Here is a 15290-nt window from a genome sequence, read left to right as displayed (position 1 = left end):
GCTCTAAGGAGTAAGAGGGCGGCTTTCCATATCCGCCATCGCCACCCGTCGCGCAGCACGGCACGGGGGGTTGGGAGGCTAAGCACTAAGGGCAGTCAGAGACGAGAGGCCAGCGCTCAAACCAATATAAAGCGCTCACCCCCTGGCCCTGCGGCGGCCGTCCGACGCACGCGCGCATCTCGAGTCACGCCTCGACAAACAATCTCCTGAGCGACTGAACGAAGTCGAGGGGACTCGACTCTTGAGGCTGCTCTACCCCCACAAGGGAACTCCACACAAGCGCATTCAATCTGCTTGCCTCCCATTTCGGCGCCTATCGCGCCCGTCGCGGGCCCTTGCGCCACGCAGACCGACAGCTGCCTCTTCGACCAGCCCTTACGGCTGTTTTGGAGCCGGCGGCGGCGCCGCCGGCGGCGGACAGCCCGGCCGCGGCGTGCAGGTGTTTCCGTTCCATGGCTTCTTGCACGGATTTTTCGTTTCGTAGTCCGTGAGCTCGGGGCAGTCAGGGTTGTTGCCGTGGTAGGTGGGCGCTTTGCAGCCGCATGGCAGTGTCCGGCCCCATGGGTGGGGTTCCGTGCACTCCGCAAGGCATGAGACGCACTTCGCGAACGCGTTAACGCATCCAGGGTCGGCGTAGTAGTCGTAGTCGTTCGTGAAAGGACGTGGGAAGGGCTCCCTGCCAGTGTTGCCCGTGAACGTGCACAGCTCTTCGGCCATGTCGAGCGGCTTCTCCTTGTTCTGGTACGCCTCGTGGCCCATGACGTAAGTCGATGCGATGTTCTCGGCGCTCCCCATGATCATCAGCATGAAGAGCACCTCCCACATCTGCTTGAGCGGGTTGCAATCGCGCCGGCCCATGAGGCGCACCCGCCGCGCCGTATCGAAACTGCCGTACGGGTTGAGAACAACGAAATCGGCCTCCTTGCCCTCCTCAAAGTTCCCGAGCTTGTCCTCCAGCAAAGTGGCCTTGGCCGCGCCGAGAGTCGCCGAGTAGTAGGCCAGCGCTGCGTGGACGTGGATGTGGTTGGGTGGCACGTTGCCCTCGGGGAGCTCGATCTTCACGAGATTGGAGCCGGTCCCGGGTAGGATGCCCTCCTCCCTCCACATTGGGGCCCCGGTCTCACCCGGCGTGTGGTGGACAAGACACGTCCCGTCGACCCAGCCTTCGTGGGAAGGATCGCTGCCGACAGCTTCCGGCTGCACGCAGCCAAGCGGCCAGAGAGCGGTGCAAGTCTCGTGGTCATTCTGCGCGGGGGGGGGGGGGTATACGGGGTCGAGGAACGCAGAGAGCGATGTCCTCACTTGAGTGTGAGCTGTGCCTGGTGGAGTGTCGTTCGACCGACGGTCGGGCGCGTGACGTCGATCGCTGACTGCGGGTTCTCGTTGCAGCGGGCCTTGTTTGGCCCGATGCTCTCGCGCCAATCCCACGCATCTTCCCACGGCGTGGGGCAGTTGGACTTGACGCAGATCATACTCTTGTCCGTGTGTTGCCCTTTAACGCCTTGCCCTTTCGGGTTAATCTGGGTGAGGTAAGTGTTGCCCAGCTGCCCGACCGCGTACATGGCGCCTACAATACTCAAGAGCGGACGTGAGCGCTCGCCCTCCAACGCGGCAGCGGCCGACGGGAAAATGGCGCCCAGAGTGTTGAGAGTGCACAAGTGCGTTCCCGCGCCCATGTCCGAGCCGACTCCAAACAAGACCCGAATGTCCTCGCCAGGCGAGCAGTGCTTGCCCTTGTCTGTGCATTTGCGAGTACGGTTCGCCGCGCCGAGGTTGAAGAGACCCGAGCCGAGGAAATTGTTGGAGGTCGGGTTGTGTGCGAGGCCCGCGCCGCCTTCAGCGATGAGCTGTAGATCGCCCTCGGCGAGGTGGATCGCGTGGCCGAGCATTGTGCCCCGGCGCAGTATGCCCCAAGCATCGTACAACTGCGCCCACGTCGTGAAGTTGTCGTAGTTTGTCACGTTGGGGCAGTCCGTTTCCGGGTTGTAGGCGTAATCATCCGTGTTGAATTCACTGCACTTTTGGATGTGATTTGCATCCATCTTCAGGGGACACTCGCAATTACCCGTCAGACTGGTCTTGCAGCAATCCAGGCATTTCTTCGCGTTGGTGTAGGAGACGAGGGGGAACCTGTCCTCGTAACACTGTGCGATGCCCTTTGCATGAAAGAGGTTCACGTCGACAGAGAGTTCGTCAACGTTCTCGCCCTACGTAGGGAGAGGCCCGCAGGGGGTCAGAAGCGACTCCGCGCCGTGGAGGGGGGGAGGGGAACCACGAACCCAACGTAGGGCGAAGTTGGGTCCCGGCGGGAGTGGCATGTGTGCGACGGTGCGGCTGAGGCCATGTCGCACCATGTGAGTCAGGACGTACGCGCCCTTTCCGTCTGGGTCTCGTCCTTTGTCGATCGCGGGGGGGTTGGGGTCATTGGGGTACCTGTATTCGCGCATCAGCTCTTCGAGGTCTGCAAACTGCTCGAAGCTGCTGCTGGGAGCGAAGCGGAAGTTGATCCCGTAGAGGCTGCGGTGCGGCGGAGGCTTTGCGCCGTCGCTGCGTTCATAGTATAGCCATTTGAAGAGCTCGTGCGTCTTCTCCACGAAGCCGTCATCTGGCGTGTATCGGTTCTGCGCCTGCGTGCCTGCGACATCGGGATGGTGGCAGAATATAAGCGGCGGGGCCAAGGCCGGGCTCAAGGCACAAGGGGTTCGCGCACCAGTAATGATTCGCATGTTGACCCGCTCCGCGGCGAGGAAGAGCTGCCGCGCTACGTCGCCCGTGCCGTTTGCGGTTGTGAAGGCCATGGGCATGGTCGTACCTACAGTAGAGGCACAAAACTATCCGCTCCGGGGTCTGCACGAGGAGCGGAGGCGCATCTGGCGCAGAGGGGGGCCGGCCTGCGCGAAGGCTGTTGTACACGAAGGCCTTCATCATGTGAAATGCGTTCTCGTGAGCCCCGTCGGCATCACGGCTGCGGTCCTCCGCCGGTATCGTGTACTTCTTCAGCCACGGGAGCAGCGCCTTGCCGTATGCGGCCAGGATGTCCTCCTGGTTCGAGTGCACGTGCAGGTCAAAGAAGCCGGGCACGACGATGCCTGGCCGCCGGTCTTCGTAGAGATTTGAGCCGGGCCCAAACTGTCTCCAGATCTCACCATTCCTGAATCCGGAGCCGTCCAAGCCGCACTCTTGGTCGCCGCGCTCTTGGTCGTCGCTCGTGCAATAGAACTTGAACGGCTTGCGAGCGATGACGTAGCCACCGCAGCCACCTGGGTTGGCTTCTTCCTCGCAGTTGGGGGAGCCGGGCTTGCTCTTCGGCTTAGTGTCGTCGCGGCGGAGCAGGAGCGCACCCCCGTCGACCACGTAGTGCGTGCTGCTGCTGTACTCGTCGTCTTCGCACGAGCCGTTCGTCGACTCCCACGCGGGCCAGCTGTGCTGCACATTCGGATCATAGCTGGACACGTTTATTTTTTCCTGCTTCCAGTTGCACGGATCGTCGTACGGGCTCGAGAGGAAGTGCATTACGGTTGCGGCGTGAATGACCTTGAAGCAGTGGAGCCGCGGATCGCTGGCACTGGTGATGTCGTGTGGCTCCAACGTAGAACTGCAGTGCACCACCGGATGAGGGCCAGGGCCGGGGCCAGGGCCGGGGCCAGGGCGAGAGCTGAACGCGACGGCGAAGCCAAGCAAGACTTCAAGCATGGCGAATCACCTACCATTCATGATTTCACGATGGCGGACCGCCCGCCGCCCAGACCCTCACCGCCACCACCACCCTCACGGCCGCCGCCGCGCCACCGCCGGTGCGATCGCCGCCGCCGCCGCCACCGCGAGCGCCACCACCGCTCACGCCACTGCCTCTCTCGCCGCCCCCACCCTCGCCACTGTTCACCTGCTGTGCACACGAAGCTTGAGCCGACCTGCGGAGCAAGATTGGGTGTACTGGGCGCGGTAGTTGCTAGTTCGGCGGCAACGCGCAGCGCTGATCAGGGGAAGGCTCGTGATGTGCTCCTGCGCGAAAGGGGCAGCGCAGCGGGCGGAGGGTGCGCGCCGGGCAGCAGCTGGAGCTATCGCCACAATTCGCCACTACAAAACGCGGGCAACAATCGTCGGCGGGCACCGCTTGTACGGCGGGCCCTAATAGGGCGCTCCCCCAATCAATGCCGAAGCCGCCGCCCTCGTGTCCGCGGCCGACGGCCAAGTTCGTCGCCTACCGCAAGCAGCTAGTGGCACCAGTGGCAGCCGACAAGGTGGTCAAGCCTGCCTCCAACGACTCGTGCTTCAAAAGCTGCTGTGCCGGGTTTCCAGCGGATCTCCCGCCTTCTGGTCCCTTCTGGGCGCTTGAGGCCGAGTTTGCCTATGGCTCGTTCCCTTCCAAGTACAAGGATCCAAATGATCCGGCCTGGGAGAACAAGAAAACCCGGCTCTGGTACAACGGCGTCGATTTTTGGGACGCCCGTTCAGTCGCCCGCACGGACGACGGTGCAAAGTACTGGCAGACGGGGCACTCTGCCGTCGGTGGCAAGACGGGCCCGGAGGGCGGGCTGGGCAGGTTCTATCTGCACGGCGGGCTGAACGCGCACAGCTGCGCGGTCAAGGAGGGCTTTGCGGAGGAGCATTCATTCGTCCTCGGCCTCGCGGGCGACGCGTTGACCTCCGCCTCAGACCTCGGCGGCGCCTACTCGGATGTCGCCCTCAAGAAGTGGTCCGTCGAGGGCCAGGATTTCCAGGTGTACGCTAAGATCCTGGAGGTTTACGAGGCCATGTTCCCGAAGGGCTCGGGCTGGGACGACGATGAGAGCCCCAGAAAAGTTGGAATTGACGACCGCCTGCATGAGGCCTGGAAGCAGGTTCCAGATGCCAATCAGATCACCATCGTCGGCCACGGCATCGGTGGCGCGTACGCGCAGCTGGCGGCGGTCGAGATCGCCCTCAAGTACAAGGACCGCGGCCTCAAGGCGCGCCTCCTCACTTGAGCACGCGCTGCTCCGCGCACTGCCACAGCGCGACCCCCCCTCCGCCGACAATCTCGGCTCAATCGCGGCTGAATGTCGGGCCCTAGGTGCGCCTCATCACCTACGATGGCACCCTCGCCTTCGACGGCGCCTCTGCGCGCTGGGTGCACGACCACCTGGTCGCCGTGGAGGACTCGACCGCTTTCCCCGCCGACGCTGGCAAGATCACTTCGCTGCGGTGGGTGCACGACCAGTCGGCAGTGAGCGTGGCGCCGCTGATTCCGCGGGGCTGCTCGTTCTGGTGCGGCGCAGGGCTTGGCGCGGGGTTCATCTCTAAGGCGCTGGTCATGAGCGGGCCCACGTCGCAAAAGGGCCCCGCGTCCCACGACGCCGAGGCCAAGGTGTCGCCTAGCAAGCCAGGCGACGGCCCCCCCCTTCGCGATCGCCAGTTCCTTTGCTTCAGCTGCTGCGGCAAGGAGAAAGAGAAGTACCCGCCGGGCGACTTCGTGTTCAAGGTCAAGGAGCGCACGTACGTCACCTCGGCGGCACGCCGGCTTCGCTGCTGCGGCTGCTGCGGCTGCTGCGCCGGCGCAGGCCTCGTCAACCACCTCCACCCCTTCCTGCTCTGGACGCTCTACAAGGGGGCGTGGCAAAGCACCAACCAAGACACCACCCTGAAGCCGCTAGTCTGCTCTGGCTAGGACAGTGTGGAAAGGAGCGTGCACGGACGGGAGTTGTGCTCGCCCTTGTTCATGCACATGCTGGCATCCTGCATGATAAAAAGAGATAAGGACTGAATGCAAGGAGACACGAAATTGATGCGGCTTTCAGCGTCGCTTATATCCGGGACGACCTCCGCACACCAGGCACACCACACCGTGTGACCCTAGCGCGAGGGGGAGGCAAAGAAGCTGAAGGCAGCACCGCCCAAGACGGTGTGGTCGACCGAGGCGGATAGGAGGCGCCGCTCGCGCGACTTTGCCGCCGGAGAGAGCAGGGTCGCGGCGAGATCCTCCTCGGTCGGCGGCGGTGGCAGCGACGGTGCGTCGTCCGCAGGCCCGCCTAGCAGCGCTATGGCTCGAGCTGCATCCGCCTCTGTTAGGCCGACCGCCGGATCCGTCTGCACAAAGCGGCCGTACGATCGGTGCGCGAGCAGTGGCAGGTCGTCGAGAGCAACCCACGCCTCGACCTCTGTCTTCGCCGCGAGCCAAGCCAAGATCTCGCCCGCGCGTGCAGCTGCGCCAACGCCGGTCGGCCCGGCTGACGTGCGCCCTGAGCACCGCGGCAGGCCCCACCGCGCCAGCTCCTCGTCCACCACCTCTGCCGCGGCCTGCGACGACTGCCACGACGACGAGAGTATCAGAGCTGCGCCTGTGGCGCCAACAATCGTCCGCAGCGCTCGCAAGCAGTTTGGAGAAAACTGGCGGTCGGTGCCGGCCGTCGCTGGATGCAAGACGCCGTCGATGTCGAGGAAAATGTACCTCATCACCCAGATGCGTGCGTGCTGCGTGCGTGCTCAAGTGCTCAAGTGCACAAGCTCAAGGGATCCTGTTATCCCTCAAGCCGACGAACCGTGCCGATTTCGAAGAGCGGGCGCCCGGAAGAAAAGCAGCCCGTGCCAAGGAAGCGCGAGGGAAAAATTCCGCCGCTGAGGGAAACCCGGAGCGCTGCCGTATGCGACCGCGCACCCCCCCACGGTCGAGGAAGAGGGTTCGTTCTGGGCAGTTAAGGGGTATCCCGGTACACGGAACCATCCCTCGGAGACGTGTTAGTTATGGCCCTGCGACCGCGCACCCCCGCCCCCCGGGGCTAGGGCTCTCTTGCCCGTAACCCGATGCCGAGCGTCCCCGGCCAACTGGGTGCGCTTCTTAGCTCCCCGGTCCTGGACGTGAGGTTAATGACCGCACTCCAAGTGCTCCAAGTGCGTTCCGCCGCTAGGGGAAACCCAAAGCGCAGACCAACCCTCGGAGACCCGTGTTCACTTTACGCCCCCTCCCCTGCGAATGCGCACCCCCCAGGGCTAGGGTTCTCTGGTAGGACGGGAACGAGATGAGAAGCCCCTCCCGCCCGTGCTTGCGCAGCGCAGCCTAGTGGCTCTCTAGCGGGGGGTAGTCAGCCCGTAACCCGATGCCAATCACCCGGCCCGCTGGGTGCGCTTCTTAGCTCCCCGCTCCCCGGCCCTGGGTGTGCGGTTACCAACTGCACTCCAAGTCCAAATCGTCCAAGTGCTCCAAGTGCAATACGTTGGATTTTGGCCGGCTTTTTGTTGTCTTGTTGGACGGCTTTTTTTGGCTTTCCTCCCCCGCCTCCCTACCCCTCTCTTGTTTTTTTTTCTCCTTGGGGCTTGGGGGGTTCTTCTTTCGAGGCGCTCCAATATATTGCGCCAATCTCCACATGAGGTGGCCTTCACCAGTGATGAGCCGGTGCACAACCGCTCACCTCGGGTCCTCGGCCCGCTCCCCTCCCCCCTCTACAGTGTCTACACCCTCACCGAGCCCCCAGCGCGAGGAGCGCGCACTCGTACTTGGTCGGCTTGGCGAGCAGCCACACCTCGGGCGCGCGCGCTGGGTCCGACAGCGCCTTGCTGATCGCACCCACGAAGTCCTCCTCCTCCCACTCGTCGGGCGCGTTGTGCGTGGCGCGCAGCCACGCGTCCGCTCCTAGCTGCTTGTGCACCACCGCAGCAAGCGCGTCGAGGCCACCGGAGGCGCACGCCGCTGCCACCTCCTGCGGGTCGGCCTTGCGCAGCGCGAGGCGCACGCCAAGCTCGACCGAGCGAGTGCGGCTGCGCTGAACCCATTGGATCCGCGTCGCGGCCTTCCTCGCCTGTGCGCGCATCAGCATACGAGGGGTCCCTGTCCTCGAACCTGGGGCGACTCGCCGCGTCGCCGCGTCCGGAGCCTCGAAGGTGACCCCCGCTGCGGGAGCCGTGCGCGAATGCTCCACCTCGGCGGTCACTGCCTCTGGCGCGGAGGCGGTCACTGCCTCTGGCGCAGAGAACTCCCCGAGGCTGGAGGATGAACTGCCCCCGCTGCAAGCAGCAGAGCTGGTGTGGAGCCGCCGCTCGAGCAGCGCGAGACGCGCGTCGTCCGCCACCCGCGCCTCCAACGACGCGATCGTCGCGCGCGCGAGCGACAGGTCGGCTGCAAGCTCTGCTGCCCGCTCCGCCTGCGCCTGCAGCGCCGCGACCCGCTCGCGCTCTAGCCCAAGCTGCACTCGCAGCGGCCCTGCGGCAAGAGCCTCCGGGCGCAGCTCCTCCGCCTCGTGCAGCGAGCGCGCGAGGGCCGCGCGTGCGCTATCTTCCTTCCCTTCGCGCTCTTGAAGCGCCGCGCGCGCCAGGTCGAGCGAGAGCGACACATTAGCCCGCGCCGCCGCCTCCCTCTCGAGAGCGGCCACCTTAGCCTTCTCCTCCTCGAGCTGCACCCCGAGGCTGACCGCAGACTTCGCCAGCGGCTCGAGCACAGCATGCGCCGCTTCGGCGTGTTTGACCCGCTGCGCTTCGGCATGCGCCTGCGCTTCCGCGGCGCTCGCCGCCAGTCGTGCCGCCGCCAGCGAGGCAGTCGCTTCAGCCAATGCTGCGTTTGTAGCCTTCTCGCGCTCTGCCGATTGCTCCACCTCAGCATGGAGGCGGGTGATCATTACCTCGGACCGCAGCCCGTCAGCAGTTGCTTTCTCTTCGAGAGCCTTGTACTGGCGCCGCAAGTCATGCATCCCCGCTAGCTCGTTGGCAAGCCTTTGCAGCTCGGCAGCGAGGAGCTGCGCCGGAGAGGCTTGCTTGGCCGACTGGTGTTGCACAGGCCGAGCCGTCCGGCTCGTCGCCTTGGCGGCCATCTCCGCTGCGGCCGATTTGGCCTCTGTGGCGGCCTTGGCCGCGGCCGCACTCGAAGCCATCTCTTCCTCCAGCCTTGCTGTCCGGGCCGACGCCTCCATCCTAGCTCGAGCAGCGTGCGCCTCTGCGGCCCGCCGCCGCTCAGGATTTTCGGCCAGTTCCCAACTCGTGTACTCGACCTCCACCCTTGTGGCTGCTGCAATAGCGGCTCTCACACTCTGCGGCATCGGCGGCGCGGGAGATGCCATCATGCGGCGGGCACGCAACGTTTTATTGTCGTTACTACTACGCCCTGGGTTTTTAGGCATTGTGGGGTTGGCACTCCCATCGACCCTCATGACCTCCTGCGGTCTCTGAGATGGACACCAGTGGGTGTGGGACCACAGCCAGGATACACTCGAAGGCTGGGTAAGCAATAGAGGTCGATACTCGACGCGGCCCACATGGTCTGTGTCGCTGTCGGCACGCTGTCGACAGGACGTCGAGCGACACCGGTGGCAGTGCCACCCAGGAGTGGTCGGGCGGTCTCCCGTCATGAGAGAGCCACCATGTGATCCGTATGATGATTCCTGACAACCGCCTCAGTCAACCTTCGTCACAGTTCCCGCTCTGAAAGGAGCTGCGGGTCAGTTCGACAGCTGGAGCTGTGTGTCGCCGGCATGCGGCGGCCTGCCTCCGGAGGTGCCTCTGAGGTGGACATTTTTTGGTCACCGTGAGAGAACGCGTTCGAATTTTTACTCGGGAACTTCAACTCCACACGCCTCACGCGCACCGGCCAGGGCTACAATAGTGCCAGTGAGGCGGAGGCGCGAGAGTCGGAAGGCCGCGGGCGGCGCGCGGCCGACCGGCCGTCAAGCGGTGTGTTCCCTCCATTTTCCTACAATCGCTGTGAACCCAGCCACGTAAGACGTTATAGCTTATAGTGCAAGAAATTCAGCGCCAGGGTGCCGGCTGCAGCCGCGGCGCCCCCTTGGTGTGGGCGATCCATCTGAGGGCGCTAGCCACCTGTGCCTCGCTCAGCGGCCGATCGCGCAGCGTCGCGTTGTAGTCGGCCGTGTAGCGCGCGGTGACGTCCGTGAGGGCGCCGTCCCCCAAGGCGACGACGTAAGTCATGTTCTTTCCCCATCCGGCCGAATAGAGCAGCGGCTCGTCATACGCGGCCTCGCATGGGTCTAGCGGGACCCACGCTCCGCCAGCCTCGCCGCCCGCCGGCATCCAAATCTCGAGCCACTGGTGGTCGGTCCAGTCCACCACCCAGCGGGCCCGCCTAGCGCCAGAGCCAGCTGAAGGTGAGCAGGCGGGGAGCGGCCGCTGCTTGCAGGGGAAGAGCTGTGCGCCAGCCGAGTGCGAGCACGAGCTGCAGCATCGCGTTCGTGTACTCGCCGCACCGCCCGCGCCGGTCGCGGAGGATCTGCGGCACGGAGTTGTACCGCGCGAACCGCTGCCAGCTCGAGCACTCGCCGCAGCGCCACAGCTCCGCCCTCGCGGCGAGCCGGCCCCTCTCGCGCCTCGAGGCGCGCACGGTGCCGCGGTAGCCGGCGGAGGCGCCGCAGGAGGCGCACGTGCCTCTCTCGTACGGGAAGGCCTCCTTGAACCAGCGCAGCATCGCCCGGATCCCCTCCTCCGACCGAGCCGGGTCGGCGGCGGCGGCGGCGGGCGAGAGGTCGGAGAGCGAGAGGGCGGGATGGGAGGGCAGAAAGTGCCTCTCGAGGTAGCCACGCAGCGCCGCCGCCTCGTGCCGGGCGGGAGACATGCGGCGCGCCCGCACCGCCAGCCCGCCGAGCGAGCGGCGGAAGGAGCGCTCGGGCGAGGCGCCGGCGCCCTCCTCGAGCAGCTCGCCCAGCGATGAGCCGCAGAGCAGCAGCCGCCCGCCTCGCCACGCGCGGCGCAGCCGGCGGTGCGTGCGCCGTGCGGCCAGAGGCGCGCACTCCGCCACCCCGGCCAGCTCGACCGGCGCGCCAAGCTCGTGCGCGAGCCACTCGGCCGCACGCGACCGGTTCGTGCCGACGGCACACCACTCGCGGCCGCGCGCATCGGTGGCGCACCACAGCTCGGCGACGGACGCGTTCCCATGCGAGTCGGCGGGGCTGGCAGCGCCGGTGGGTGCGGCCAGAGCGGCAGCGTCCTCGGCGGCGGCAGCGGAGGCCGGCCGTGAAGCGTCCTCGGCGGCGGCTGCACGCAGAGGGAGCAGCCGGAGGAGGCGGCGGCGCGCCGAGAGCGGGCGCGGAAGGCGGCCGCCCCCGAGGTCGGCGCCGAGGAGGCTGTGCGCCGCGGCGATGCAGGCCAGGAGCGCGACAGAGCGGGCGCGCTCGGCCAGCATGCAGAGGTTTATCGTTCAGTTCGACCGTATGCGAGGCCGGAGTACGAGCGTGAAAAACGACCGAGGCACGGACGGCAAAGCACCAACCACCTGGCACTGGACTCCAAGTCTCCCGTGCGTGAAGACACGCCTCGGCGCGCCCCCAAAAAGAATTTCACGCGAAAAGAATTTGAGTCGAGAGGCACAGGACTGGCGCGCGCACTGCACTGAAAACCAAAGGGCGTTCGCGCGTCCCGGCGGCGACCAATCGCGATCAGTCATGAGGAACAGGCGCAGCAGCATCGTCATCGCTGCCGTGTGAGCCAATGTTGTCCGCATCCACGTCGGGTTGTTTGTTGTAACTATGACCGAGGTGGTTCGTCGGCTCCATTCGCACAGCTGTGCCCCACGCGGCGCGTAGGGCGAGGATGAGGCGCTGAAGAGTGTACTTGTATTTGATGTTGTGGACCTGCTGCGGAACGTTGACAACAGCATCGCCGAACTCGTCGTGGTACTTCTTGTTCCGAGTCTTCTTGCCCACCGACACGGCCTGGCAAGCGCCACGTCGAGGGGGAGACCCAGGCGGCGCTGCACCGAGATACGCATCGCCCAAGTCTCCATTCGCATGTCATCCCGCATGGGGATGGCGTTGAGGAAGGCGCCGGCGCAATCCTGGCTCACCGCCACGAAGCGGACCGCCTCCCGCCAGGCCGCGTGCCTCGCCCGCTCCCTGCCCTCGGCACGCGCCTTGCCCTTCTTGCCACGAGGAGCAGACCGCGATCCCTCGGAGCCCTCCTTGAACTCCACGGCGAGGTCGCGCCAGTTCCTGTTGTGGACCACGGTCGTGAAGCGCCGCTGCGCCTGGTGCAGGTACTCGTTCTTGGACGTGAACTCGGCGAGGGGCAGCTCCTTGTCCGCGACGAGAGTATGCGGCCGGAAGCGCGAGAGGGCCACCCTCGAGTCGTAGCCGGCTCCGGTGGCAGCGCGGAGGCGCGCAGCTTCTCGCCCTCGTCGGGCTCGTCCCACGGCTCCACCTCGACGTCCCGGGGGGCCTGCCTGCGTAAAAGAAACAAAACAACGACGCAGGGGAGGCGTGTCTGTTGAGGTGCGCGTTTTTCTTTTTACTTTCCAAGATCGGGTCTCGCCGGGGACATCCCTCCGTTTGCTGAAGGGTCCGTGTGCCGAGTCGTGCTCCTCGGGGATTCCGTTCTCCGATGATATCGCCACATCTCCTGTGGCGGTATCGTAATTATTCTTCTTTGTATGTAAAGAAAGAAAGAAAGCAGTCAACTTTGTATGTATGTATGTAGGAAGGTGAAGAAAGAACAGTGTCAGTCAGGACTGGACACCAACGCGTTATGCGTTATGGGTGGACGCGGAACAGACAGATGATGACGACACGCTCGAGCGACGCAATCCTTTTTCTTTTGGGACATAAAAGAATATTCGCTCGCCGACACCCGAATGGTACGGACGGCACACCAGTAAATGGTGCTCGCAACCTCTGCCCCGCTTTTCCCTAACCCGGCCGCAGCGCGGACCCGCTGGCCGACGCTCGCGGCCGCGCCGCCACCTGCTGGCAAGATTGACGGCCGACGGCTCGCAAAGCTTGTCGAGCGCGTCCGCCGCTCCCCGAAATCTGCATCCTTCTACCTCAACGAGGAAGCGGAAGCGCTCTCACCACGCGCGTACTCCCGCGTGCTCAAGGGTTTTCGCGATCGCAAGGCATGGCGCGCCACCCTCTCCACCATCGCCCATCTCAAGGCGAGAGAGGAACTCAACTCCATCCACGCCACGCTGGGCTTCAGCACCTGTGCAGCATGCCAGAACGCGATGGCGGCGATCGAGCTTCTCGACATCCTCGGCCTGCCACACGGGCGTGGCGCCAGCCTCGACGTCGACCTGCGTTGCCTCAACCAGGCCATCGTCGCGCTGGGCTCTGCTCCGCCACGCACGCTGCTGCCCGCGCCCGCCGCATCCGCCGCGCTGCGCGTCCTGCACGACTTTATCCCCGGCACGGGGCTACAGCCGGACGCATTCAGCTACGAGGCGGCCCTGTCCGCGCTGTCCAGGGCGGGCGACGGCTCCTCTGCCCTCTCGGTCTTTCGGGAGATGCGGAGGGTGACCTTGCCCACCATCACCCCACTTCCTCCCTAGCCCCGCCCTCCGCCCCACACCAATCCCCTCGCCCACCCCCTCGCCCATCCCTCACCCCCACCCGCCCCACAGGTCGGCCTGGAGAGAGGCGCCAACTCCTACTCGAGCACCATCACCGCTCTGCGGAGGGCGGGCCGGCCGCGCCTGGCGCTGCGGGTCTTCGACGCGATGGCCGTCGAGGCTCATTCATTCACTCACTAAGTGACGTGTGTCGATGGACACTCAACATCCCCGCGACCTCTCCTACCCATGCGCTTAGGCGGTGGCGCCGGACGTGGTCTGCATCGGCGCCGCCCTCTCCGCCGCCAACCATTGCGGCGAGTCGGAGCGTGCGCTCTCCCTCTTCGACTCGATGGAGGTGGAGCCCAACCACCACTGCTGGGTCGAGGCGCTCACGGCGTGCTGCGCCGGCGAGGGGGGCGGCGAGGGGGGCGGCGCCGCCCGCGGCGCGCGGTGCGACCACTGCCTCGCCCTCCTCGAGCGCATGCCGGCGCAGGACCAGCTCTCGTACAACGCGGTGCTCGACGTGCTGCACGGCACGCGCGAGGGCGAGCGCATCTTCGCCGACGCCGTCGCCGCGCGCGCGTACCGCGACTTCCTCTCGCGCCGCGGGGCTCGCTGGACCCTCGACTTGCACGGCCTTTCGAGCGGCGCGGCGCAGCAGGCGGTGCTCTGGATGCTGCAAAAGGTGCAGTCGAGCCACTTCCGCGACGTGCACGCGGCGCACGCGCCCGACTCGCCGCCGCAGCTGACCATAGTCGTCGGCAAGGGCAATGGCCGCCTCGCCTGGCAGCGCTCCTCGGCCGGCAACCGCTCCGTGCAGGCGTCGGTCGAGCGGCTCCTCGCCGAGGCGAAGGCGCCGGTCGTGCGCACCTCAAAGGGCGGCGCGGTCGAGCTCTGCTCCGAGTGGCTCGAGCGGCACGCGGCGGACGAGCCGCACGCGCCGCCCGAAGGGCAGGTGGGCCTCCCCTCCGGCCGGGGCGACTTCCAGCGCTGGCTCTCCGCGCTGCACGAGAAGCGCTCGACCGAGTTCCAGAGGGGAGGGCCCCGCCAGAGGGGAGGGCCCCGCAACCGGCCGGCGGCGGCGGCGGCGGGCAGGGGAAGGGCGGTGCAGGCGGCGGCGGCGGGGGCAGCGGCGGGGGCGGCGGGGGCGGGGGGGGAGGCGGCGGCTGCCGAGGCGGCGGCGGCGGCGGCGGTGGCGGCGGCGGACGGGGCGAGCGGAGAGCCGCGCGCGAGCAGAGGCAGCGCAGGCGGCGAGGCGGACGAGGAGGCGGACGAGGAGGCGGACGAGGAGGCGGACGAGGAGGCGGACGAGGAGCTGCTGAATGCCGAGCTGCGCGACGCCTTCGCGCGGGCCGGGGTGGCCGGCGGCTCCGCCGCAGCCTCGACCCTGGCGAGCAAGCCGGGGATCGCGCCGCCCGTCACGCACCCCGCCCGGCGGGGGCTGTCTGCGCCGCAGATCATGCGGAGGGAGCTGACGGGCGCACCCGCCTCCGGGGCCGCCCCGGGCGCGGGGAGGGCGGCGGCGGCGCCGTCTCGCGGCCGCTTTGAGTGCCACGTGGTCAGCCTCGAGGGGAGCGGGCCGGGCCAGCTGCGCGAGCACACCGTGACTTGCCCGACTTGCCGCCAGTCCCTCCACGCCTTCTTGCCCGAAGGGCTCGTCTCGGCGCAGTGCAGCGAGTGCCAGGACGTGTTCCCCGTGCGGGTGCACGGCCCCGCTGTGGAGCAGCCGGCGCCGGCGCCCGCGGCCCTCAGGTGCCGGTAGACCCCACCGCGCTTGTGCGCGCTGTGAGGCGCGACGGGAATCGTGTCGTGCACGAGGAAGGGAATCGTGTCGTGCACGAGGAATATACTGTACAGCAGGGCCACTGAGGCGCTCAGCAGGGCTCAGACATCAGAGCGCAGAGAGGCTGGCGGTATGCGATCGCGTTTGGACGCGATGATCGCGGTGTGTCTATGTAAACTTTTCTTCCAAAAGCGCCGTGCACACTGCGCGACAGAGTGCGGCTTTAGAGAGAAATCGATATATAATTTTCAATTTAGTTTTTAGTTTATATAG

The 15290-nt window shown here is 66.3% G+C and overlaps 4 protein-coding genes across 4 annotated transcripts; 1 reads left to right on the top strand and 3 right to left on the bottom strand.

The window, feature by feature from the left end:
* Positions 1 to 375: 375 nt before the first annotated feature.
* Positions 376 to 3513, bottom strand: EMIHUDRAFT_106230 (hypothetical protein; the record flags this gene model as incomplete). Its single annotated transcript, XM_005760577.1, has 5 exons — positions 376 to 1099; positions 1303 to 2207; positions 2352 to 2635; positions 2711 to 2812; positions 2964 to 3513. The coding sequence occupies 5 exons, from the start codon at positions 3511 to 3513 to the stop codon at positions 376 to 378; spliced, it is 2565 nt and encodes an 854-aa protein (XP_005760634.1).
* A 2319-nt stretch (positions 3514 to 5832) lies between these two features.
* EMIHUDRAFT_217790 (hypothetical protein) lies at positions 5833 to 6432 on the bottom strand (the record flags this gene model as incomplete). The annotated part of the gene is made up of 1 exon (XM_005760576.1): positions 5833 to 6432. The coding sequence occupies one exon, from the start codon at positions 6430 to 6432 to the stop codon at positions 5833 to 5835; it is 600 nt and encodes a 199-aa protein (XP_005760633.1).
* Positions 6433 to 9708: 3276 nt separating this feature from the next.
* On the bottom strand, positions 9709 to 11095 carry EMIHUDRAFT_106227 (hypothetical protein; the record flags this gene model as incomplete). The annotated part of the gene is made up of 2 exons (XM_005760575.1): positions 9709 to 10042; positions 10164 to 11095. The coding sequence occupies 2 exons, from the start codon at positions 11093 to 11095 to the stop codon at positions 9709 to 9711; spliced, it is 1266 nt and encodes a 421-aa protein (XP_005760632.1).
* Positions 11096 to 12562: 1467 nt separating this feature from the next.
* Positions 12563 to 15103, top strand: EMIHUDRAFT_217787 (hypothetical protein; the record flags this gene model as incomplete). Its single annotated transcript, XM_005760574.1, has 5 exons — positions 12563 to 13195; positions 13491 to 13613; positions 13728 to 14189; positions 14784 to 14936; positions 15095 to 15103. 5 exons carry the CDS (start codon positions 12563 to 12565, stop codon positions 15101 to 15103), a joined length of 1380 nt encoding a protein of 459 aa, XP_005760631.1.
* Positions 15104 to 15290: the final 187 nt, after the last annotated feature.

This window comes from Emiliania huxleyi (assembly GCF_000372725.1).
Source record: "Emiliania huxleyi CCMP1516 unplaced genomic scaffold EMIHUscaffold_75, whole genome shotgun sequence".
In the NCBI taxonomy this organism is placed as follows: domain Eukaryota; phylum Haptophyta; order Isochrysidales; family Noelaerhabdaceae; genus Emiliania; species Emiliania huxleyi.
Note: the sequence above shows the minus strand (reverse complement) of the source record. Positions and strands in the feature narration are given on the sequence as shown.